Source organism: Lepisma saccharinum, chromosome 24 (genome assembly GCF_977018435.1).
Source record: "Lepisma saccharinum chromosome 24, izLepSacc3.1, whole genome shotgun sequence".
NCBI lineage: Eukaryota > Metazoa > Arthropoda > Insecta > Zygentoma > Lepismatidae > Lepisma > Lepisma saccharinum.
Window position 1 is genome coordinate 48,611,776 of NC_139252.1, and position 27,893 is coordinate 48,639,668.

The following is a 27,893-nucleotide window of genomic DNA, read 5'->3' on the forward strand; positions in this document are numbered from 1 at the left end:
CATATGATTATCCATTTTATTATTAATTATCGTTTCGGTTAAATAAATCCTGTAATTTCACTTCAGAAATTATTAAATATATACTTTAAATGTTAAGAGTGTTTTGAATTAAAATTGTGTGGCATATTGTCATAATTTACAACAAGTGTTACTTGGTTGGTTACATTGCTGGGCTAAGCGAGCGGGCCAGCAGAGTTCAACACCAGAGCCACCTTGCAGCGGAACCACGGAACTATGTCAAGTGCACACACTTCCCTCTTCTATACGCTCTGTGTGTACTATACATTTGAAAATTACAATGAATATGATGCAATAAACTTTAACACAACATTGCATTGTAAATTATAGGTTCTGCAGTACCAAGCAGCTCTATTGGTTGCTAATCCTTAATTGCTTTTGTTGGAAGATTTTTTAGTAATTTTCACTATGTAGTGCACATTATCAACTAAGCCAGGCGGTTGTGTTTTTTCTTGCTTTTTTTCAGTTTCCTTTGCATTACATTACATTAGCTGTTCCGAAGCTAATTTGAAATGTATTTTGAATTATATTTAAATATAATAGAACTTTACTTAATCAGGTCAGAAGTCTCCCAACTAGAGCATTAGTGTTGAAAAATTACCATGAATAAGACAATGTATGCTATAATAACAGCATGACACTGTATATTACAGGCATGTACAGTGTTATGTGGTATTCCTTGTAAAGGGTGGTGCAAAAGTCATCATCCTATTTGAACTGACCTTTATTTCGACATCATGTTGTTTATATCAGTAGTGTTTTGTCAGTTAAATGGAAGATACAAAATTTATTGTGTGCGAAAGTGAATAAGTATGCCCCACAAGAACGTGGAAAAATTGTGACAATTTTGCGTGACACTTTTCCGGGCAGAGTAATATCCCGTTTTGGTGATTTGCCATGGTTGGCCAGGTCCCCCGATTTGACCGCTCCAGATTTTTTTCCTTTGGAAATATTTGAAGTCATTGGTTTATGTGAATAAGCCAGAGACGTTACAGCAAATAAAGGACAATATTCAGCATGAAATTGAAAACATTTCCCTGCAGATTTCCAACACCATGAAAAATGCAATAAAAAGAGCCCAAATTTGCATCAATTCGATTGGTGGTCATTTATTGGATGTTATCTTTAAAAAATGGAGGACATAAAACTTACAAGTATCAATAAAAGTTTAACACAAAAAAACTTACTTTGTGTAATTTAAAACCCAAGCTATAAGTAAGAAAATTAGGTGATGACTTTTTTTATTAAATATAAAGGCAGAAAAGTGTTTTGGAGTATTTTTAAAATTTACTAAAAATCATTTTGGATAAACCTGATAGATAAACATTTTTCATATGTATGTATGTAATACGTACTGTAATTCTGATATCAACTTTACTTCGCCTCAGGTAGCATGGAAAATGTAAGTTGGAGATGAATCTGCATTCTTGGAATGCTAATGTTTTTTCTGATTTTTATAGTTTCTTGTTGATCTATCATTGACTGAGAATGAAGACAAGATTCAGTGACCTTTATGAAATTCGAACTATTGTTCTGTATATGGTGATCCTTCACTCCACCAGGGAATAATTCTTATTTCCCTTGCAGTAGCATGGAGGCCTCTAGCAAGCTCAGCTCTGAGGAAAAGATGGCAAAGAGAAAGGTCTAATTTGGAGTATGCCAACATGCACCATAACGTGTCAGTAGGTACATCTTCACAGATTGTTTGGACCTCCCTATAGAGGCAATCTCGTCATCTTGTAATCAACGAGCCCTGGTTTCAATACCCGGTAGAGGCACATAGTGGTTCGGATTTCACTTTAAACTCTAGGTACAGTCCTGATTAGCCTATCTGTGCATAAAGCAACTCAACAGAATGCCACTTCTGAAATATTGTGCACCAAGAACTTTGCATGTATACCGTTGACTAAAGAGGCAATGTTTTTTTTTGCAGGTGAGAGCGAAATCTTCGGTGCAGAAGGAATGTAATGACGAGCTGGAAGATCTGCTGAAAACCCGATACCGAGGCCAATCAGGAATAATCTACACGACTTCGATAAAAGATTCTGAAGAGCTAATGCAAGATATGAGGAAGAGAGGCCTTCGCATTGGTTGCTATCATGCAAACTTAGAATCAGAACTTCGAAGTAAGGTGCATAAGAAGTGGATGTCAGGTGAATATCAGGTAACTTTTCACATGCTGCAAGGAGTGGATTTTTCATTTTCCTCCTTCTTTTACATGTAGTTTTAGTATCAAGAGTGAAAGATAGCTATTAAAATTTACTGATGCCATGCAGTAGAGCTCGCTCAATTGACAGAAAATATCATGTAAAAGCTCAAGCACCATGTTAGTTGGTATTTAATTGTGAGCAATCAGCACATTACCAGTATGCACGTGCATTAAGACTTCCACAATGGTATAGTGCTGGCCTATACAGTTGCTATGATGTAAAGGGTCCCAGGTTCAAATCCCAGTCTGGTCGTTCTTTGTGAGTGTCCCTTCATAATTTTAATCATGTAATCACCATCGAAATCCAGTGGTCAGAAGTAGTGAGCTACTTGTAGCGTCGCTACTGTAGCTAGCTACAAAATTTGTAGCTGTAGCTGTAGCGACGCTACATTTTGAAAATTGTAGTTGTAGCGGTAGCGAAGCTACAAAATTCCTGTAGTTCTAGCGAAATTTTCGCTACAGCTACATTTTTTCTCAGCATTTTGAGGTGAATTTTGAATGTGGCAACAGCGTCAGAAAAATCGACAATAACCCTTAATTTTGCAGGAGGTTCATAAAGACAGTTTATTACATGGAGGTACAGATTATCTAGATTGTAGATTATAGATATCTGTGTAATTTAATTAATTAGTAGCTGAATAATTCAGATATCCAGATAACTAACTGAATATATAATTTAGCTGCATCGCTATTTTGGGGAGAAACATGCCTCGTTTGCTGCACCACTGGAAAAAAGTGCCTCGTTTGTGTCACCCCCGGAACAAATCCTGTTGATATCCATGGTGTAAGACACACCAAAATGTCATTAATTGCTGTGTAAGACACAACTTGCAGTGCAAAAATGAGTCATGGATTTTCCACTGCACTGACAAGGAAATAGTGCCAGCAATAAATGGCTCAGTACGGTAACAGCATTGATCATCGTCAGTATATAGGATCTCACCAGCAGGAAATTATTGTTACAAGAATCATAGAATTTCTGGAATTACAATTATTTTTGCGATAGTATTTGTTCTCAAATTTTAAAATTACAATATGTTTAGAACAGTCAGGTTTACATGACAGTTTTCTCAATAATTTTATCATGTTGCAAAAAGTACGAGTTATTGACTTTCCTACAGAAACGACAATTTTCTTTAGTTAATACGTATACATAGTTTTCAAATTTATGTATTTCTCCTACTTTTGCGACACTTTTCTGTAACTTTTGCTAATCATGACATCATCATCATCATCCCTTGCTTTTTCCTGCCTCTGGCTGGGTCAACATATAAGTCAAGCCCCTCCATTTTTTCAGGTCTTCCACCACTCCTCTCTTTGCACGGTGTTGCAATCTTGTCCTCTTTTCCTAACACTCCACTATCTGCTCTTTCCATCGACATCTTGGTCTCCCCCTTGGCCTTATTCCCACTCCTTGTGCATTGTAAGCTCTTACTGGTAGTCTTTCTGCATCCATCCTCTTCATGTGTCCGAACCATCTCATCTGTGCCTGATCTATCCTGTCCTGACGCTTCACCACACTCACTGTCTGTCGGATCTCCTCATTCCTTATTCTATCCCTTCTAGTCTTCCTCAAAATACTCCTTAAAAATTTAATCTCCACTGCCTGCATCTTTTTTTTGTCTCTCTCTGTCATTGTCCAAGTCTCTGCTCCATACGCAATTATTGGCACATAGTATGTGTTATATATTACCTTCTTGCATTTCATAGATACATCCCTGTTCCATATTAATCTTTGAATGCTTTGATATAGTCCACCACCCATTTGTCCTCTTCTGTTTACCTCCTCATATATTCTTCCACTTCTGTCAATCATGACAATGAGGATGAATGGTTTATTTAATTATTCTCTTATCTATAGTCACTTTCTACCTCTTTCGGCTAATTGTGAGAACGAGGAAGAATGATGAGCAGTGAGGGGAGTGGAGGAGCAGGAGGATCCCATCCTCCCAACTTTGCGTCTTTCCTAGTTTTTGTTTTGAGTCCATTTTATGCATAGATAAGCTGATCGAGACTGGATCCTAACCACTATTTGCCTCCCCTGGGAATCGAACCTGAGGCCCTTTTGTAGTCAAAGGGCTTCAGGTACTTTTCATTCAAAATGCTGTCTTCATATCAGTCTATAAAAAATGAAATATTTATTCTCAAGAAAAATATGTTGATGTGAACATACGTAAATACGTAATCCTACCAAATGTGATTTGTGTATAGTTGTAATCATTAATTTGGGTAACACTCTAATTGCAATATTCATGTATCAAATATGAATTGATATGCCACTTGCATAGGTATGGTATTCTCAAAACTATAGTAAAAATAAGTAACTGAAGTAACACTGCTATCAAAATTATTGAATGACTGGAATCATGATAAAAAAAATAACAGAATCTATTTACCAGTAGTAGGAGATTTTTAATACCCATATGGTTGTTTTTATTTTTTTATGCAGAAGTAGCGCAAAAAGTAGCGAGTAGCAATCAGGAGTAGCGTAGCGAGCTACTTTTTGGTAAATGTAGTTGTAGCTGTAGCGAAGCTACATTTTGGAAGAGTAGCTGTAGCTAAGCTACTTTTAAAATGTAGCGTTCTGATCACTGTCGAAATCTTTGAGATAGCCAAAGTGGCAGAAAAACAAAGTAAAGTAAATAAATCAAACAGTGGCGCAGTTGTAATTCTGTCACCTTATAATCCTGGGCTCGAACCCCAATTCAAGGTAAACTGTTTGCATCCACTTTAAACTGTAGGTCCGGTCCTGATAGCTCATGTGAGCATATAGTGAAATTTAATAAACTGAAAACTTTGGCCAATCACACTTTTGGGGGAGTGGGGTTGTTTTATTAATAATTTAAACCATGTATTGGTGTGTTGACCTAAAATTCTATAGTTTGCAGATATAATTTCATTTCAGTCACAATAATTTGCATTCATTATCATAAAGAACTGATAATTCCTAGTACACGGTCATTGTAAAAATGCAATAACTTGTATTTCAGGCAGTGTTTTATGAGAGGTAAGCAGTGTTTTCATAAAAAAATATTACCTTGCTTGCCCCTCCATGGGGGAAAAAATCCTCTGTGTGCCCATGCTTAGGATGCTAATACCTATTTGTCAGATATGAGACCATGTGAAGAAATTAGCACATAATGCTTACATCTTTGTGTCAGGCAAGCAATGATATGTGAAAATATGGCTTGGCAAGGAGTCAAACCCAGGACTGGCATTTCATGCAAGTGCTATACAAGATGTGCTACCGTTCATCTTATCACAAATTTCACTATTTTTATTTCTATGCATGCTTGGTCCATTCTACGCCTACTCAACCCTTTAAAGCTGGCTTCATGAATCCTGGCAGATTTTAAATAGATTTTTACCATACAGGGTTTGTCCAATAAGTATCGGGACTGAAGTCATAAAAAGAAATGTATTGAAGATATATGTACAGTGTGTTAATATTCTTCAAAATAAGACTCTCCTGCATCAATACACCTCTGCCAGCACTTTTTCCACTCTTCATACGGCCCCTGGAAGTCTGCAACTGCAAGGCTGTTCAGGCACCCCGTCAAAGCGCCTCCGCCTCAATCGTCCCGAAACGATGTCCTTTCAGACTCCTTTTGATCCAAGAGAACAAAAAGAAGTCGGGGGAGCCATATCTGGCCAGTGCCTCCCTCACAATTAGCGACGTGTGACTGGGCACATTGTCGTGATGCAGCAGCCAGGAATCGGTGATCTCCCTTCGGATGCGGCGAACCCTAATCATCATCGGTCACAATTGAAAGCACAGTGGATTTCAGTAAATTTAACTCCTGTGCTATCAAACGAACACTTAACCGGCGATCACTGTTCAGAAGTTCTCTCACTTTGGCCACATTTTCAGCGTTTCAGATCGATGTCGGGATGTCCAGCGCGTTGTTCGTCTTCGACGTCTTCCCGGCCATCTTTGAATTTTTTATGCCACTCAAAAACACACGTTCTGGATATGGCTTCGTCCTTGTAAGCCTCACGAATCATATCAAAAGTCTCCGTAGCAGATTTGTTTAGTTTCACCCAAAATTGTTTGGCACAACACTGCTCGATGGTTCGCTGCATCTTGACTCTCGACACGGGCACCAAACACACTTTCACTTCAGGTGCGACCTACACACTCCAAAGGCTTGGAGGCAACTGAGCTGGGTCTCCTAGCTCACGAGATATCCCGCAACACCGATCCCACCCACAGAGACTGCCCTCCACCCCTTTCCATTGGCCGGACAAAATGAATCCCAATACTTATTGGACAAACCCTGTATGTAATCAGGAAGGAAGTATTTAGATGCAAATCTTAATTTTCTCTCGTGAGGCTCCTGGAGGGTGGCACTAACAAATTCCATCAGTCATAACAAAGCATTCAGTAATTTATTGGACATTTGAAAAATGTACAGCCAACAACAATATAAATTACTTGAAGTATTTATGCAGTGAAAAACATAAATGTGATGATGCACTTATGCATTATATCTGAGATTATTTTGAGTGTGATTCCATAGTTCCTTGTACATTTTTATTAAAAAAACTATCGTTCAGGCTGGAAGTATAAATTAGAAATGTTCCAATAGGAAAATTTTGCTGGTGTAGAATGTACCACTACTGAACTGATATTATATCAATCCAATTGTTATACCATAAAAATAAAAATAATATCCTGGGTTCGATACCTGATGGAGGCACATACTGGTTCGGATCCCACTTTAAACTGTAGGTCCAATCCCAATTACCCTTACTGTGCATAAAGTGGACTTAAAACACTAAATCATTCATTCATAAAAATAATAACAAAGTGGCAGAATTTGCACTATATTACAACCTATTTGTAGATATCAGGTCGGTAAACTTGGTAATTTTACAAACATAGTGATATGCTTATATTGTTTGGTAGAGTACTGATTAATGTGTCCATCAATATAAATATCACACACAGTAAGTGTTTCAATATATATTATTTGAGTGTAATAGCTTTGTTGAAGGTGCAAATTGCATTATTAACCCATCCGCATACCTAGTTGTCGAATCGACGGCCTGTCTGGACGTTCGCTTGCCATACCTAGTCGTCGAATCGACGGGTTCCCTATTTTCATCACATAGTTTATTTTTCTGCCAATAGATGGCAGAGGTTTTATGTTCTTCGAAAGCTATGACGTGTATGTTTGAGCCGCTAAGTTTTTCATACCATTTCAAGCATGTTTTGTTCAGTAATTTCTCATGTAAACAAACCTTCATTTGTTACGTCTTGTAAACATGTCGCGTAAGAATGTTGTAGAAGATTCTGCGATTGGAAAGTTGCTTTTCGATAGCGATAGAGGAAAATTTTAATTTTGGAAGTGGAGATGAACACAGCGATTCATTTTGTGTTAGTGAAAGTGAAGAATGTAGTGAAAGTAGTGAAAGTGAGGAAGAGGTGGCTGTGGCAGGATCAAATAAATGGTTGAGGAATGGAAATGGAATGCAAAGGATGTGTGTGATCAAAACTATTAGGTGAGTTGCTATGTATTTTTCAAGTAAACTGCATATGTTCATACTTATTACTGTACTTTCACTTCAATATATAACATTTTCACATAAATTGCTGGGATAGTTTTTACAATATTTGACATCTTGTCTTGCTGTGCAACCATCACAGGAGATGGTCAAATTTAAATGGTATTTCATAGCAAAAAATTTGGCATTTAAATAGTATGCGGATGGGTTAAATTTTTTTATTGCAACTGATGACTGTGTTGGGAAAAAAAAGGATTTGTGGGAATCGAGAACTCAATTTTGAATTACTCTCATAGTGTTTCATAATTTGTACACTCAATGACAGTCTCTTATCCACAATGTGATGATCATGGATTGAAATAAAATTGCATCACAGAATTCCATTCATTAACAGAACACAGGATATAATTCTTGAAGCTTTCCTGAGTCCAAATGATGATGTTTTTCCTGATAGGCTTCCTAGCCTAGTCTGGAATGTTTTGCTTGCGTACTTTACTTTTTTAATTAATCCATCCTCTTCTACCTTGTGGTGTAGAGGTTGTCCAGAAGGATCGCCATCTGTCCCTGTCTTGCACTTCTTTCCAGTCGCTGCCCCTTACTTCCACAGCTCTCTTTACATCATCTTCCCACACTTTTCTAGGTTGGTCTTGTCTCCTGCATTGTCACTTCGTACACTACTGTGGCTACGTGAATTCCAGCTGTTCTCTTCAAATGGCCAAACCATCTTAGTTGGCTCTGTTCTACTTTCTCTAGTAAGGGAGAAACTCTCAAACAATTTCTTATGTTTTGATTTCTCGCTCAATCTCTTTTTGTCTTTCCTTCTATCTTACGCAAGAATCTCGTTTCCATTGTGTGCACTTTATTTCAGTGTTTTAATGTCAATGTCAAGAAATCGCAGCTGTGCAGAATTGTGGGTATGTACATAGTTTTATACACTGCTAGTTTTATTGACTTTGTTATTTCTTTTCTATTGAGCAAGTTTCTCTTCAAGGCATTAATAAATGACCTGCTACTTGGATTCTGCTGTTAATTTCATTGTCTATTTTACCATCCTTTGGTAGTGTTGTTCCCAGCTATTTACCTGTTCTAATTCTTGATTTCCAAGGTATATTTTATGCTCTATCTCTTCTCTTGCTATTGTCATGGTTTTCTTTTTATTGTTATTTATTCTCATCCCATATCTTAGGAGTTCTTTATTCCAGATTTTCATGGTGTATTTTAGATTTCTCTCAGAGCTTCCTAAAATCAGGATATCATCTGCGTATGCAAAATGTGACAGTTGTACTGGTACCATATTTTTATATCCTAGGTGTAACTTTTTAATTTTTAGTTACATTCTTTTATGACTTCATCCATCAATATAATGAAAAGAAGAGGACTGAGTATACATCCTTGTTTCAAACTCTTCTGATTTAGCATTTCCAGTTCTAACATAGTCGTAGCATTTTGTATCCTGAAATCACGTGGTTGATATCCAGAAAAAAACCTCTTCAGAACACAGGATGTATAATGAAGAAGAATTAAAATAGCGGTGAACAATTTGTGCATACATATTATTATCTTTTTGACTGTACACATGCTATTAAAATTATTGCTTCCCATTTTTTCTTGCAAAAATAATAGTTTGGATATTTCTTTGTAGGCTGTGGTTGCCACGATTGCCTTTGGTCTTGGAATAGACAAGCCAGATGTAAGATTTGTTATTCATCACTCCATATCAAAATCCATGGAGAACTTTTACCAGGTAATGATTGTATTTTTTGCTCTGGCTTGCTGTTTGTAACTGTTTTGTTTGGAACAATAGGTGATTTTTATTTATTTATTTATATATATATATATATATATATATATATATATATAAACACAGGAATAGGATCAGAAAAGGTGCCAGAAGGGCGGATAAACACTAATGATGAAGGAGACAGTAAACACTTACCACACGAAGAGAAATTATTCTATATTTCGCGTTCTATGTCGCATTTTCAAGTTGAAGAAGAAAGATCGGCGTTACTAAGAGAAGAGGCACAGAATACTGACTGTAGCGTCTCTACGATCAGTGTTGCCAGAAACAGTTGATACATGACGAGAAGTACTTTCACCAGTGTTTACTGTAAGGTGGGTGGGTAATTTTGGGGAGGAGAGGAAAGGGTTACTGGTTGGCTAGGTTGAGTCCGGGGGGTATAGTGGTGTGCGTGCCTGTTATGTAGGCCCTTTCCCAGCACCTGCAGAAAGATGTGTCAGAGTGGGGGGGGGGGGGGTAAAAGATGGATGATGGCAACACGGAAGCAGTTATTGAAGGTGGTGTTATGGCTGTTGGTGTGGATGGCAACAGTGAAATCGGAGTTTTGGGTGGAGGAACGGTGATTATTAATCCTTAGGTTCAAGGGGGTGGAGGTTTCACCTATGTAGAAGTTGCCGCAGATTTGGCGGCAACCTAATTTACACCCTCATCTGCCAAATCTGCGGCAACTTCTACATAGGCGAAACCTCCACCCCCTTGAACCTAAGGATTAATAATCACCGTTCCTCCACCCAAAACTCCGATTTCACTGTTGCCATCCACACCAACAGCCATAACACCACCTTCAATAACTGCTTCCGTGTTGCCATCATCCATCTTTTACCCCCCCGCTCTGACACATCTTTCTGCAGGCGCTGGGAAAGGGCCTACATAACAGGCACGCACGCCACTATACCCCCCGGACTCAACCTAGCCAACCAGTAACCCTTTCCTCTCCTCCCCAAAATTACCCACCCACCTTACAGTAAACACTGGTGAAAGTACTTCTCGTCATGTATCAACTGTTTCTGGCAACACTGATCGTTGAGACGCTACAGTCAGTATTCTGTGCCTCTTCTCTTAGTAACGCCGATCTTTCTTCTTCAACTTGAAAATGCGACATAGATCGCGAAATATAGAATAATTTCTCTTCGTGTGGTAAGTGTTTACTGTCTCCTTCATCATTAGTGTGTGTGTGTGTGTATATATATATATATATACAGGGTGTCATTTTAATGGCGCCCACGGACCACGGAAACTTATAGAGGACATCAAAACAAACAACTTTTCTCAGTAAAATTTTTCTCGTTGGTGCGTCGTTTCGGCGCTACAGTCGTTCAAAAAAGCCCGTTTTGCCGCCTCAATGCTGGCAATCACACACAACATTTGATTGCATTGGTGACGTCATATCTCGTCGTGAAGCGATGCGTTCCATGGTTGCCAGGAACACACGTACTCTGTGAAAAATGGCATAGCTACAATCAGCCACATTATGTACCGTAACACAAAACGAGAAAGCACGTTTTGTAACCTAACAGGAAGTAAACAAACGATACGAAAAATAGTCGAAAGAAAATAGAATTCAAGTGGAAGTGGTCATATCGAATTTTGTCTCAGCTTACATGTCAAGTATTTGCAAATCTAGTTACCAAGTTGGCATCTACAATTTAGTCTAGCCACTTCGTTCTTCTGATACTAGTTGTCTGTGACACACTGAACAGATGACAAAATAGAAATGAAAGAACTCAAAATTCCAAAGGTAAGCAACAGATAATATAATGTATATTCAGAGCATTATGAGGCAAGTGGCAAAAATGATTGAAAATACAGGGATATAAGTAGTAGTAATACAAGCTCTAAGACAACTATGTGTTTATCTATGCACCCGATACACATGTAATACTTTGCAAATGTGAACATTCGTTACTGATTCATCATTACGTTGTTATTGTGGTTGTACTTGTTTTATCCATAATGTAACAACGTGAACCTCAGATACTTCCGTTATCAGCACGAAAGTACCGCATGGCATCTGGACACAAACCTGTAGATATCAACCTTGTAACGAGATTTGCAAATATTTGACATATAGTTGGGCGTAAACAGCCACGTGTAAGCTGTAAGTCCAATAAAATTTATTGTTGTTGATATTTTAGATGTAGGTGAGACAAAATCCGACATTGACATTTCATTTTGAATACGTTTTTTTACATTTCTCATATCATTGGTTCACTTCGCCCTTCCCCTGCGAAGACTGCTGATCTTCTGGCTGGTAGGCTATGATGTTCGGTCTTCTGGACGCGTTTCTCGCTTTGTTTTACAGCTAATAATGTGGTTGGTAGTTTGTCATTTTTCACAAAATGTGTGTGTTCCTTGCAACACTGCCGTACGCTGTTTCGCCGCAGGATATGACGTCACAGGTACGATTAAATGTTGTGTTGGGTTGCCAGCATCCAGGCGGCAAAACTGTCTTTTTTGAACGGCTGTAGCGTCGAATCGACGCACCAACGAGAAAAATGTTACTGGGAAAAGTTGTTTGTTTTGATGTCCTCTATACGAATCTGTGGTCCGTGGGCGCCATTAAAATGACACCCTGTATATATATATATTGTTAATCTGTGCCCAAGAGAGAAATGCTTATGGTGAATGAAAAATATTACACCCGACTACATTTCAGAATCCATATAAAATGATATTTTCAGCATGTAATATCATGAAACATCCATACATAGCTGCCCACCAGGTATGGACTATGTTTCCAACCTCTCCCTCTCCTATTTTTTACACATTTTTAACGTATCTTTTACACAGGCAGTAGGTTTGTAGATGTAATTTCAACATCGTCTTTGCTCTGCTCCTCAGGAAGAAAATAGGTGGTGGGCAAAACTTTGGGAGAAATACTCATAAGATTGGTTCTTTAATTTTGATGTAATACTCATGAATCACTGGATGTATGATTCATGAAAGATAAATACATATAATTTGTCCCCTCATGAAAAAAATTTAGCAACCAGAGGGAGAATTCCCCTCAACCCCCCTCATTTCCATTAAATACCACCCTGATTGTAGGATGCTAAGAGTACTACATTTTAAATGTTTGTATTCATATTGGTTTATTGCAGGGGCTCATCAAACGGGAATTTTGTTGTAAAATTTAAATTTTCTTTTCTGTTTTTGGGAACAGGATATAATTTCCATTTTCACAAGAGCATGATACTTTGAGGAAATAAACAAAACCAACCACATCTGTCTAAAATCAACAATTTCTCTTTTATATTGTTTTGTGTGCAGCATTTGAAAAGCACACACTTCAAACCTCCTGTCCGATGAGGCTTACAGCCAGGAGAGGGTTCCATCCGATAGAGGTTAAAAATTATTGTCAAGAGCAAACCTCTGCCCTGTAAGATATCCATAGAAAAATTATATTAATTTTGCTTCAAGTTTCTAATAGAACAACTGTGTGAAAGTGATGCAGACTGAACACTAAGATGAAGTGTTATTTTATAAACGACATTAAACAATACTTGGAATTTTATTGTGTCTTCTTAAACAGTTGTAGTATATAACTTCATGCAAGCCCGTATTTCCCTGTTTTAAACCCTTTCAATTTTCAAATCATTCCTGCACATACTTTTAACCATGACTCAGTAAATTGTATGTCACATCATCATGAACAAATTGCATGCAATATCTGTTTTTAATCAATAAGTATGTGACTTAGAGAAACACCTTATGAAGTGAACACTATTTTGGTGTGATGACTTTTCCGTACTTAACAAGAATGACCATCGTGTGCTGTAAGTCCGCCCAGGTTTTTAACATATGCATGTACATTAGAACTTCGATTTTATATTCTTGAGGGGGAACAAGATGTAAAAACTGAAAATGCCGTAAAATTGTATAATGTGTTGCTTTACTGGGACAATGAAGATTGAATGTATAGGGTGTGTCAATGAATCAGGCAATTTTGCAACACTGGATAGCTAATTGTCGTGTCAGAGGCAGCACGTGACTACTACCATCTTGCAGCCCCTACTTTACCATTCAGTTATGATAGACTCATGGAATGGAGCACCCTATGCATGCACTGTAAAAGTGTATTACAAAAACAATGGTAGTTAAGTGTCTGATACGTTCAATCCTGTATTATTATACTATTAAAACGTATTATTATATATATTAATAATAACTTAATAATACTCAGCGGTGAACGATGAGACTCAGTGAAATACACAGACTCCTCTCAGGTACAGGGATAGTGTTAGGCAAAAGAAAAAAAAAGGCGAGGATTTCGCTTTGTCGATGAATTGACTCAACTAAAACGCATAAACTCAATGCGTGGCTATCGGCATGCCTATGATCACATAGACCTAGCTTGCGCCTCGAACTACCACACCAAGAGATATGCAATAATAACTGAGCCAATATTTGCTCTTTAGCCTTTTATTTCCAAATTAATTTTTAGGCTAGGCTAGCTTTATTATTTAACATAGAATGGTTGCAGTATTGTGCATAGCATCAATGCATGGCTATCAGCGTACCTAACAGTTGGGCTGAAAAGTTCGTAGTCTAACATAGTAAAAAATATTTTTTTGACAAAATTCGATTTTATTATTCAATATAGTTGCCTTCGAGAGCGATACAGCGATTATAGAGGTCATACAATTTTTCGATGCCATTTTTATAGTACGATTTCTCTTTAGCCTCAAAATAGGCCTCAGTTTCGGCGATTACCTCTTCATCAGTGCTAAATTTCTTTCCAGCGAGCATTCTTTTAAGGTCTGCAAACAGGAAAAAGTCACTGGGGGCCAGATCTGGAGAATATGGTGGATGGGGAAGCAATTCGTAGTCTAATTCATATAATTTTGCCATCGTTTTCATTGATTTGTGACACGGTGCATTGTCTTGATGAAACAGCACTTTTTTCTTCTTCAAATGGGGCCGTTTTTTCGTGATTTCATCCTTTAAACGCTCCAACAACGCTATGTAATAATCGCTGTTGATGGTCTGGCCCTTTTTGATTTTATTATTTTGTGGACTTTTTTGATGTTTTCGTCGGTAACAGCCTCTTTGGGGCATCCACTGCGTGCATCGTCTTCGATGCTCATTTCGCCTCGTTTAAATTTAGCAAACCACTTCTCAACGGTTGATTTTCCTGGTGCAGAGTCCGAATAATGTTTATCAAGCCAAGCCTTGGCTTCAACAGTATTTTTTTTCGCCAAAAAGCAATGCTTTATTAACACATGAAATTCTTTTTTATCCATTTTTTCACAATAACAAAAGCTGCTTCACTCACAATGCTATATCTCACGAACTAATTATCCGGCAGCTGTGAAATTTATACACGTATCTTTTGAAGGTTAGTACTAAGTAAAATTCACATGGATTTAATTCTAGTAACGCCATCTATGAGTCAGCCTACGAACTTTTCAGCCCAACTGTTATGGTCACATAGGCCTAGCTTGCTCCCCGAACTACCATACCAAGATGTATGCACAACACCGAGGAGTTCTTTTTAATTTTAAAAGCTTCGTCGATCCGTGGCGAAAGTGTGTGATATTTCTTACGCGATATCCTCGCTTTTATACTATTTCGAGAACACAGATTCAAGTACAGATGAATCACTCACTATTTACAAAAAGATGCTACCAACAAAACTGACATCTATACATGTTTAGAAATACAAATTCGTATAGTGCACTTTCGCAAACATGAAAATACCTTAAATTACCCATAATGTAGCATAAAATACAATAAACAAAAGATATACATTACAAACAAGGTGCATTATTACATATATACACAAAGAAATTACGCTCTCTTTCACAAAAATAAATATATTAGTGACATATTTTCTACTGGTGACGTCACATAAAAATATGGATCATATCATATCCATGCAGCATGGATTTCAGAAACAGGGGTATTTGAAAGCAAAAATCTTCCAACAACCACCCCCACACACCCTCAATGAACTTAAAGATCAGATCCAGGAAAAGTTGGCTCAAATCCTGTGGCCATGCTGTGCAATGTGATGTGTAACATACCCATAAGTCTTTGAGAGAGTGTGTGGAACATGGAAGTCATCTTAGTAATGTTATTTTGAAATAAATCAAAGTGTAAGGATTTGTTTTCTTTTGGAAAAATGTAGTTCATTTTGTCTTAATTATGAATATTCTCTTGTGTATTATTTTGTTTTCAGTGTGTAGTATTTAAAATTGCCCGATTCACTGCCACATCCTGTATAATGTGGGAAAATATAAAATTTGGGAACATGAAATTTACTCATGTATAATGTGCATTTTTTTTCCAAAGTTTTTTGCCCCCAAAAAGTGTGGTGCGTATTATGCATGGAATATTTTTTTAATGTTTACGGAACCCTACCATGTTATATATCATTGTAAAGCTTGAATTCTGCAGTTTCTGAATATAGCAACAGTATTCCATTGAAGGTGGCGACACTAATGTGCAATGCGGTTGAAATAAGCTCATTACAAATTGAAGGAACGTTCTGATTTTTATGGTACTTTGTATGAAAAAGAAGATAAGGAAAAAGAAAATAATTAAAATGTATTACTAGCCAAATAATATGGCATATGTGGAGTGTGTAAGTGCCTTAATGGAAGAAATCTTGTGCTGCTAACTGCTAGTTTCAGGGTCCTGAATGTGCCTCCTATAAATGTTTCGTTAGTCATTTTGAAGTTTTAATGAGGAAATTAGCAAAACTACTTATAAAAATTTCAAGGCCATGTGGCACAATTTTTCACTTTGTAATGTAATGTTCCCCTCTTAGTCCACATAGCAACAGGTGACTCATTGAATAGGAATGATGTCATTCACTGTTGATCTGAATAGCAACAGCTTTACAACCTACAACTAAGAAAGCCATTTCTTGAACCTGGATTGTCCTGTGCATTATATACGAGATATAATTGTTTGTCACTTTTCCCTATCAAAAACCAGGGTGCGCATTATACACGCATAAATATGGTATTTTATTGATATCAACGTGGATTTCTGAGTAAGACTTTTGTTTGAAGAGCTGAAACTTCATCACACAAATACAGAAATAACAGTAGATACATAAGTGAATCTTTCACACAGTTTTTGTGCAACCATTTCAGGAGAGTGGACGTGCTGGCAGAGATGACAAACCAGCTGAGTGTGTGGTATTTTACAAATTTGGAGATATTTTCCGTCTGAGTACCATGGTATTCACAACACAGACAGGGTTGGAAAATCTGTATGGGATGGTGGCATATTGTTTAGATTCTTCCAGGTAGGTGGTTTTGTAGTGTATGTAGTGTTCCAATATTATAGAGTTAAATTCGGTTTGGAAATCTGCTATTATTGATGTACAAAGTTTGTCTTCAAAGACTTTGGGGATCGTGATTTTATAGTGATGCTGGTGGTAAACCTATTCAATTTTTTTACGGTAAAAAAAAAAAAAAAAGTGGTGTCATGTAAAGTATACAAGGAAACTGATGATTAAAAATTATTAAGTTTCCATAAAAGGGGAACCTTGTTTCATATCTTCTGGCTTTTCCTACTGGAAACATGCTTTACAAAAATTCTGTTCCCATGAAATGTTTCACAAAGGGCCTCATAGTTAGTATCCAAAATATTTTCGGCAAAATCGGATGGTACAGTATTGCTCAGGAGTAGACAAAATTGAAAATAATTGAAGCACCAACCCTTTTTTTTTCTCTGGTGCCAGCATTTTCTCTTTCTTTTGCAAATGAGGGCTAAGGAAGCCAACTAAGATAAAGCTACACATTTTGAAATGTGACCTTAAACATCTCATTTATGAAGTCGTGCAGGATTAAAAGTAATTAATTCTTGTCCAGAGTGGCCTTCCTAAAGAGGGCTCTATTGGTAACATCATAAATAACAATGCAATACATTATAATATATGGCTGACTAACCATATCTCTACAGAAAAGTTGCTAGCAATGGTGCAAAAATTTATAATAGCACGTTTATTATTCTGATTTAACGATGCAAATGATACAGAAAACCATATACTATATTATTTAAAAGAAAAAATAATGGAGGGCCCTCCCTATGGTGTAGTGTTAATGTAGTGGCGTTGTAATCAAGAGGTCCTGGGTTTAATACCCAGTGGGGGCACAAGTGGTTCGAATCCAACTTTAAACTGTGGGACCAGTTCTGATTAGCCTTCCTGTGCATAAAGTGGACTTATAACCAAAACTCATACAAACAAACAAAAAGTAATGGAAATTTTCCATAATTCAGCTCAAACTCTTTTTAGAACTGAATTTGAAAATTCAGATGTCAGGTGCTATGCCAACTGTGGATGCCTTGTATTTTTCTGTCCCTGGTATCTAAAACATGGCATTACTTTTTATAACTTAAAGTAATGAACGTGCACTGTCATTCCTGCAGGTGCCGGCGAGCAGTGATAGCAGAGCACTTTGACGAGCAGTGCAGCCCCAAGGACTGCATGCAGATGTGTGATCACTGCAGGGAGCCTCGGGAGTCAAAAGAGGTGAACATCACAAAGCACTGCCAGAGTATTTACGAAGTTCTCGCACATGCAGAGGCGCAGGATCTCAAAGTTACAGGTACTTGTAAAACACTTTGATAATCATGCAGATATTGAAAGCTTAACATTAAGACTGATACAATCGGTACTTGAGGAAAATAAATTGCTGCAGGTGTGTGAAACAGTGTTAGTTCAAAGCAATATTGGCTGCACCTTAAGTAAACAATAAAGTTGCAATGTACCATGCCATTAAGGTACAGGCAGTGTTACCAGACATCCTCTTTTTGCCAGATATATACATCATTTTAGCCTAATGTCCGGCATCTAGGAGGGATTTGAGGGGAAAAAAAAATGCAAATATCCTACATTTTAGTGTCACATAATTCGAATTAAGAAAATGTGTGTTTCAGTCGAAAAAGGAGTACATAAAGGAAACATCATGCATTAAAATTATGTGAACTGCACTCCCACAGCCAATAATGAAATTTATTTTGATTCAGACACTTCAATTTCATTAATGTCAGCACAATGTAGTGATGAAAGAATAGGATTACCAGACGTCCGGTTTTTCCCAGACATGTCCTACATTTTAGCCTTATGCCCAGCATCCAGGGGGAATTTAAAAAATATCATAAATGTCCTAGATTTTCAGCGTCAATTAATATTAATATTTAAAAAAACGTGTTTCAGTTAAACAAAGGAAAATCATGCAAATTACAAATCTATGGACTGCACTCCCAAACTGAAATTTATTTTGATTCAGTCATTATCCAGAAAGAAAATAAAAGTGTCTGCTAGAACAAAAACAGAAGCAATGAACAAAGTTTTGAGGCCACATTCTGATGATATCACTGTTCAGTGCCTGAGTGGACTTTCCGATTCTTATTCATTATATTGATTGAAAAGCAGGGGGGGTATAGAGAACAAAGTTATTGAACTAAAAACTACCCTAGATGAAACTTCTTGATCCATTTCAAGTTACGGTAATTGCTTAATACTTTTTTTGCCATTGCAGGCCATAATGCGAGACCTATTTAGTATTGCTTTTATAACAATTAGCATAACAAAGTCATGAGAGAAATATTTTTTTCAAAGTCTTTAAAATGTTTGGTAGTGCTGTTTAGTATAATTTGAAAGTTTGACTGTTCAATGTCTCATAAATATATTTGTTTTGACTAAACCTGAAATTTTGAAAAACATTTACTCTGAGAAGTATCAGTTAAATCACGTACCCAAAAGTGTATTGTGTAGTATTGATAACAAGTTTGGAAAATTTTCATTTAAGAATTCATTAAGAAATCATGTTTTAAAAGCCGAAAAGTGTAAATCTTAAATTACTTTCTAACATGTTCTGGAAATGTGTATTATTTATTGTGAATGTTTTGTCCTAAATATCTTAAAGTCCTACATTTTGAGACATTGTGTCCTACATTTCCATTTTAGCGATCTGGTAACTCTATGAAAGAAAGAAGTTTCTCACAGTCTGTAAAAAATTTGGTACTGGTTCAGTACAATTTCAAAGAGTTCAAAGTTCCATAAATATATTTTGACTAAATCTGAAATTTTAAGAAAAATTGGCTCCTCCAAGCATGTGGCTAGAAGTGTATTGTTTATTACTGATTACAAGTTTGAGAATTTTGTATCTAAAAAATACTTAAAAAATAATAATTTTTAAAACTGAAAACGTGTCAATTGTGTCCTTCATTTTGACTCAAAGTCCTACAATTTGGGATAGGAAATTCTACATTTCCCTTATAGTGATGTGGTAACTCTAGGTGCAGGAGGATGATCTCTGCCATTGTAGGAAGTTAAGTAGTCAGTACCAATTAGCCGAGCCCTTTATTGCAAAACAATAGTGAGGCCTTGCTCTTTTGGTGTCCAGATACTTGTGCATATGATAAATGCATGTTCTCCTCCGTGGCCGTGCTTTGGACTCGGACCGCGAGACAGCATAGGTTCGAGTCCACCTGGGTTCAGTGTTTGGGTTTTCAGCCTGTGTATAGGACCCACCATCATGAGGAAATGAGGGAACTACGAGCGAGTAGCGTAACACAGTCTGGAAAATCTCCTATAATGGCTGAGGGTTCAACGTGCTGACCCCACGTCACCCCATTACCGGTCGAAGATCTCCACACCTCTAGGTAGGATTGTGGGAGGGAGACTGGGTCGGGAGATAGGCCAAAACCCTTCCAGGGGCTGTACAGCCACAGGTTATGATAAATACATTAATACTTTTACATTAGTATTAGTCAAAATGAAAATAAATGTCTGATGAAGGGAGCGTGTGTTCTCCTGAAACGTCAGAACGAAAAATTGTTTTCTTATGCTTGTAATAACCATAAACTACAGGAAAATATTTCTACATTGTTTCGTAAATAATACTGGCTCACATAATGGGCTAGTCGTATTCAATGTAACTTTTCTCTCCTTTGCGCCTCCAGGTCAGAAGCTGGTTGATGCATGGCTAGGGAAGGGGCAAGCAAACCTGAAGGTGAAGGGGATGGCCCTTCCAGGCCTATCCAGGGAGATGTGCGAGCATATCGTTGCTTATCTGTTGATTGAATCCTACCTGAGGGAGGACTTCCACTTCACACCATACAACACAATCAGCTACATAAGAAAAGGTAAATAAAGTCTTTTACTTTCATTCCAGCCCTCGTATATTCTGTCCTGGTAGGGGGTTTATTTAAAACATTTTAGATAGGAAAGCTGGGGACCTCCATTGGCAAAGTGAATACAGGGTGTCTTCCAGTCAAGAAATCAACATAAAAGTCAAGAAATTATACTTGTGGTCAAGAATTTTTGCGAGAGTATAGTGAATTTACATTGTTATATGCCTGTACTGGGATTTGATGAAATTGAATATTTAGAAATCTAAAATTGTATTGAGTTGAGGTTAAGATTTATCACTTTGTTTCTTAGGAATTACATTCTTGCATGCGTGAAGTTTTGTAAAAATATTGAAGTAACGTGGCCATTCTAGGATGAAGCCAAAGCATTAATTTTTACTTGCATTAATACATCTCTATGAAAATAGGCTGTCTATTTTCTTAATCTCCAACTATACCCAGGTAGGGGGCAATTAAATAAATGTTAAGAGATAGGGAAAAGAGTAAAGAAAAAGGATAGAAAGGTCAAGAATTTTCAATTTGTTATTTTGGTAGATACCGTGGATTAGCACAGCATGCTACGATGCCAGTGGTCCAGAGTTCGAATCCCAGCCTGGGCATTCTTTGTGAGTGTCCCTTCATCATATGATAATAAAAATAATACATTGTCATAACAACATTTGAAAAAGGTTAGGGGTCATTCCACGTCAATTCATCCAGGCCATGTCACCCACCATCCCCGATTTTGATGAAATTCGGTATGCTTATAGAACTTTTGATGCTGATTACAAAAATGACAACTTTTTTAAAATTGGTCAAGGGGTTCAGAAGTTACGCGCTTTTTAAGATCTCCGTGTACGCCACATCCGGCTCCACTTTGAATGACACGCATTAGGTTATAAACGATCGTATCTTCCCTCGGGTTTGCCGTAGAAACTTCAAGTTTGTTTTCTTTTGTTCAGAATAGTATAAGCTTTCATTTAAATAACGTTTCAGATGAATGCATCAATAAACATGTATTTTTATATATAGTTTTATGTATTTTTTTAGAAAAATAAATGACTAACTTCAAGAGCAAATTTCATGCAATGCCCCCCCTTCAATTTCCCCCCAATTTTATATGTAGGTAGCTCAGAGTGTGTACTGATGCCTGATGAAAAAATTGGGATGGGCGGTTCAGAGACAGGGTGATAAAAAAATAATTTGCATAAAATGACATTAAAAGTAAATCTTATTAAAAATGCTTATGTATTTAGCACAAAGCCTGAAGTACAATATGTTTCAAGTTACAATATTCAAAATTTATGTTCACTAAGCATAGGCGTAACCTGGCGGGGGCAAAGGGAAGCACTTGCCCCCTCCAAAATTTATAAGTTAAATATATTTTGTGATCCTCCTGGCACTTGAGGAACAAACGAATAAAGAGTAATAATTGTGATTTTTCAAATGTATTTATCAAATAATCCTGGATACTATTTTTGCGATTATCTCAACCCGAAGAAAGTTTCCAAGTGACCCATTAAGATAGTACCTAAAAATTGTACTCTATGCATTGCCAAAATGTCATGTACTATAAATTGTGCCGTTCACATTTTAGATGGATATTTTGACCATTTCAAACACACTAAAGTATTTGACTTATCACTAAGTACATATGTCCATCCATTTGTGTTGTTAATGTCCACTGGACACAGCATACTTTTTGGCCAGTAGTGGGAAGTTGATGGACAAAGTGGATGCAAGAATTTAATAGCTGCATCGCCATTTTCACGTGGACTTTTGAAGCAATCCTACAAACAAGTTTGAGTCACGCACACACATGCTGCTACATAACTGTTCACTGTTGGAATTCGAAAGCCACTTCTTCACAAAAGTCAAACCATACAGTTATACAAAACATATCACATCAGCACTTACTATTTTGGCTCTGACAGTTAAACAACTAGTGTTTCGAAGTAACTAGTTACAAAGTTACAAGTTCAGTTACTTTTTATTTAGGAATTCTAACTGTAACTAGCTACTTTTAAAAGTAAGTACCTGTAACGTTAACAACGGTAACAGAGTTACGTTTTGCAGTGGGGAAATAGCTAAATTGGACAATTCTGTTCCAGACTATAAAAATAAAATATGTACCTTCTCCGGATGCTACGTGAAAGGATTTACTTGGAATTGCTGGCAAGGAAGCTATACTTTATTGCATGCTAAATTTAGAACATCCACGCTTTACTGTAATTCATTTCTAATTGCATGTGAAAACTCCATTGTTTTTGGTAGTCTGCTGCGTTCGTTTGGAATGTTGTTGTTCAGCTAGGAAAAAGTCATTGTCGAGGGAGTGGATCTTTGGATATTGTTGAACTTGGAATGGAGGAGAAAGAAATAGGTGCAAGTGGAATCAATGACACCATATTCAAAATACCGTAGTCAGCACACAAATGATTTTTAATTATAATCGTTCAAGCAAAGTTGACTGTGTTTTCCATCATTTATTAGCAGTAATAATGTAAATATATGAATACATATTATGTACTAGAAACATAAGTAAAACATGGAAGTCTTCTTGATTATTGATTTTGTGTAACGTTTACACAAATCAATGATCATTAACAGTACGTTACTGTTACAGTAACTGTAAAAGAAACTCAGTTACTTTCAAAGTACCAGTAACAATAACTGAGTAACTGTTTTAATGATTGACTGTAACTCAGTTACTTGTAAAAAGTAACTTACGGAACCTGTAAGTTCAAAATAGTGTATACTTCCTGGTACTGTTGTAGTACACTGGTCAAAACAATTAGGGGAGCAAGCAAGAAATCCCAAAACCAAAGTTGGAAAGTCAAAAGTAGCAATGTATGTTGATGAAGTGAGTGTGTCCTCAACTAGTACAATTCATCTGTGATGAATCATCGGCATGAAGAGCTCTCTAGTGACACCATAAGGCACGTGGCAGAATTTGTGATATGAGGAGCAATCACGAGGTCACTTGGGAACACCGGTTGTTTGGTGCTGGCAGACCGTAAGTGCAGGTGGGATTCAGTTGAGTAGTGTTGAATAGGAACGATGGCAGAACAACACGATTTAGGGGAATCTAGCGCATAAAGAGCCATTGGGAGGATGGAAGCAGGGCAAACACAACGTGAGTTGGCTGCAGGCCTTGGTGTGTCACGCAGTGTCATTTCCAGGTTGTGGACACGATTTCAACAGACAGGTACAGTACGAAGGAGGCCTGGGCAAGGTCGCCCACGGTCAACAACAGTTAGGGAAGACCGGTACTTAGCATTGTCGGCTCGCAGGAATAGGCAGCAAACTGCAACTGACATGCAACGCGGTCTTGTTTTGGCAACAGGACGAAGAGTCTCGGGCCAAACTGTACGAAATCGCCTGCGGGAAAGGGGTCTTTATGCAAGAAGACCAATGGTGTGTGTCCCTCTGAATGCCCAACACCGTAGAGCCCGCAGACAGTGGGCTGTGGAACATCGTGAGTGGGGACATGGAGAGTGGAGTTCAGTTCTCTTCTCGGATGAGTCGCGTTTCAGCCTCCAGTCAGATAATCGACGCATTCTCATCTGGAGGGAACGTGGGACTCGCAATTATCCCGCACATGTGCGCGAAGTGTCTCAGTATGGTGGCGGTGGCTTAATGGTATGGGCAGGGATCAGTGTTGGTCGACGTACACCCCTGAACATTATCCGGAACGGTACTTTGACAGCCTTACGGTACCGGGATGAGATCCTCAGGCCTCATGTTGTCCCAATGGCTGCAGATATCGGTGATCGTTTCATTTTTGTGGACGATAATGCCCGACCTCACCGAGCACGTCTGGTTGACGCCATGCTACGGGATGAGGGTATCGAACGAATGGTATGGCCAGCGTCCTCCCCAGACTTGAATCCCATTGAACATGTGTGGGACACACTCGGAAGACGCATTGCTGCTCGGCCAGCGCCGCCTACAACTCTGCAACAGTTGGAAATGGCCCTTCTGGAGGAATGGGTGAATATCCCGCAGGCTGTCGTTGATAACCTTATTGGTTCCATGCAAAACACATGTGCAGCTGTCATAGCAGTTCATGGCGACCACACGCCTTATTAGAGATATGGATCTGTTGCGTATCTGTCCATTTCTGTTGTCTTATCACCGTGCTGTTCTCCTGATTTTGTGCATTACCTTGCAGAAATCACCCCTAGAACTCTGTTGTGCTAATGACTCAATAGACATGTATTGTACTGGTTGAGGACACACTCACCTAATCAAAATACATTGCTACTTTTGACTTACCAACTTTGGTTTTGGGATTTCTTGCTTGCTCCCCTAATTTTTTTGACCAGTGTACTTTGCAATCGCTGACACATTGTACTGTGGGTTGTTGTCATTTCACCCTAGATGATTACTAAGAAATTTATACCTTGAATACTATTTCTACATAATTGCCGTACTTGTTGCTTTATACTATAGAAGTCTTGACAAGTATTTTTACTGTTCCAACCATCCCGTCAGAAGGATATTTTCTGTGGTATGTGGCGAAAAAGCTCCATTTGAAAAAACTTCAATCAGCACAAGTGTGTAGTATTAATTCTTACTTCATATTATGTATCCCCATGAAGAGTAACCAAAAAAGAACTTCCATATTGAGATAAAATGCACAAAAAGAATGTTCTCGCAGATAAATTTGCTAAACTTGGGAATGTTAATAATAATTATATATATAATTATATAATATATAAAATTTTAAAAAATGATACAAAAACTTAGATACAGTGGAACCTCAATTTTACGTTAACCAGGAGACCAAGCTGAAAAAACTTAATACGTGGGAAAATATAAAATCTTGGAAAATTTTTAACCAGACCATTAAGATTGAATGCAAAATGAAGGAAAATGTAAAATCGAGGAACTTAAATCGGGGTTCCACTGTAATTATTACTTGCAAATTTTAAATTAATCTATAAATTTTGGAGGGGCAAGTGCTTCCCTTTGCCCCCGCCAGGTTACGCCTATGCTTAGTGAACATAAATTTTGAATATTGTAACTTGAAACGTATTGTACTTCAGGCTTTGTGCTAAATACATAAGCATTTTTAATAAGATTTACTTTTAATGTCATTTTATGCAAATTATTTATTTATCACCCTGTCTCTGAACCGCCCATCCCAATTTTTTCATCAGGCATCAGTACACACTCTGAGCTACCTACATATAAAATTGGGGGGAAATTGAAGGGGGGGCATTGCATGAAATTTGCTCTTGAAGTTAGTCATTTATTTTTCTAAAAAAATACATAAAACTATATATAAAAATACATGTTTATTGATGCATTCATCTGAAACGTTATTTAAATGAAAGCTTATACTATTCTGAACAAAAGAAAACAAACTTGAAGTTTCTACGGCAAACCCGAGGGAAGATACGATCGTTTATAACCTAATGCGTGTCATTCAAAGTGGAGCCGGATGTGGCGTACACGGAGATCTTAAAAAGCGCGTAACTTCTGAACCCCTTGACCAATTTTAAAAAAAGTTGTCATTTTTGTAATCAGCATCAAAAGTTCTATAAGCATACCGAATTTCATCAAAATCGGGGATGGTGGGTGACATTTTCACAAAATTCTGGATGATTTGACATGGAATGACCCTTAGGCTAAGTTCAAAGTTCCACATTTGTGCAATATTTATAATAATTTAGTCATAACAGTTATTTTTGACTAGCAATATGAAAAACAAATATCTTCAATCATACGTGTTCTTTCAGACAAGAAAGATATGATACTTCAAATTTATAATCAAATTTATTGAAATTGTGTACATTTGCATTAGCATCAAGGTTTATATACAAAGGTCAACTCTTTAAAATTGTTCAATGTATAATATGATGTCATACTTGGTATTTTGTATCAACATTCAAAAAATTGTAATTGTAATCATTAGATAAGTATATTGTGATGTACATAGTAAAATAGCAGTAACAGAGCAAATATGCACATTTACTACACAAACATTCAAGCTGTTAAGCACTTATGGACAAAAATATAAAACAAAAACAATTGAAGATAACACATACTAAAAATCTGGCTTGAACTAGTTGTTCTAATACTAGTTGTCTGTGACTTTAGGAAATCTCATGATGGATGGAAGATAAGTAAAAATGTGGCTATTGGTGAAGGATTGATATTTGTATAAATCTTGATATTATGGAAGATTATACTTTGCAAGTTAATCTTTAATAGTTTATTTAAACTATACAGAGAGATTTTGTTCTTAACAGAAGCTTAAAAATGCTTTTATAATGGCATAATCTTTAAAAAAGATTTGGAACTTGTGAAAAGTGCCAAGTTTAAAAATTGGAAGCAGGAAATTATTATCTGCATTATCTAGCTAGTAGATGAATAATGCATTACCTCAAATGAATGTTTTGAGAAATAAGACAAAAGTGAGAGAAATATCTTCTGCATTTTGGATGTGAATTAACCATATGTGGATTTTTAAAAATTGAAGAATGGAAGCCATCTTGTAAACCTGGTTGAAGAAATTGACATATTGAGTATACTCCGATGTAGAACTGATGCATGTAAAAATATTAAGAAAAAGACTAACTCTACCTCACAAGGAGATAATATAGAAATGTTTTCTTCATATAAATAACATTTATATGTTATGTTATAAATGTTCTTTTAAACAAATGCATAATTGATGGATGTTCTTGTAACTTTTGTTATCTCTAGTTTTTTATCATTATAATAATTATAAAGGTATTTATTATTGTTTGAACATAAACACAATTCATCAGAATATGTAAATTGAAATTTCCTTTTCAATATAGCACCATAGCTACCTATTGTGCTGATACTGAGTTGGAATTCTGACGCGTGGTTAAAATCAAATTCTTCACTCATCGCTAGGGCTAGGATTTTGATGCAAATGCATCTTTTTCTTTTGTAAGGCAGAAACATTGCATAAGTAGATAGGAACGTGTTTTACACGTAAGTGAATAAATTGGGATGCCTTTGTTAGGGCATTTTTTTTTTTTTGCATTTTTTGACCCTTTCTGGAGTAAAGGTAATTTTTTAAACTGTTTAAGTTCTTTTTCGGCCTTTTAAAAGTCATATTATGCATTTTTCTACATTTTGATGAAAGAAGGGGCATTTTACATGCAAATGTAACCCTTTGAAGGTTCCCAACTGTCGTCTCATTGCCTTCAGCACAGTTCTGAACGACTGTGCTTGAAGAAACAAAGAAATTCTGTGCAGTATTGCTGATACAAGCTGTTGAGT

The 27,893-nt window shown here is 37.0% G+C and overlaps 1 protein-coding gene across 1 annotated transcript in view; it reads left to right on the forward strand.

The window, feature by feature from the left end:
• LOC145978374 (ATP-dependent DNA helicase Q1-like) overlaps window positions 1-27,893 on the forward strand; it is a 51,314-nt gene that overhangs the window by 16,534 nt on the left and 6,887 nt on the right. Inside the window, exons 7-11 of the mRNA XM_083110977.1 lie at window positions 1,952-2,182; window positions 9,378-9,479; window positions 16,640-16,794; window positions 17,922-18,100; window positions 20,463-20,645. Coding sequence (XP_082967103.1) covers window positions 1,952-2,182; window positions 9,378-9,479; window positions 16,640-16,794; window positions 17,922-18,100; window positions 20,463-20,645 — 850 coding nt within the window. The remainder of the gene's footprint in view (window positions 1-1,951; window positions 2,183-9,377; window positions 9,480-16,639; window positions 16,795-17,921; window positions 18,101-20,462; window positions 20,646-27,893) is intronic.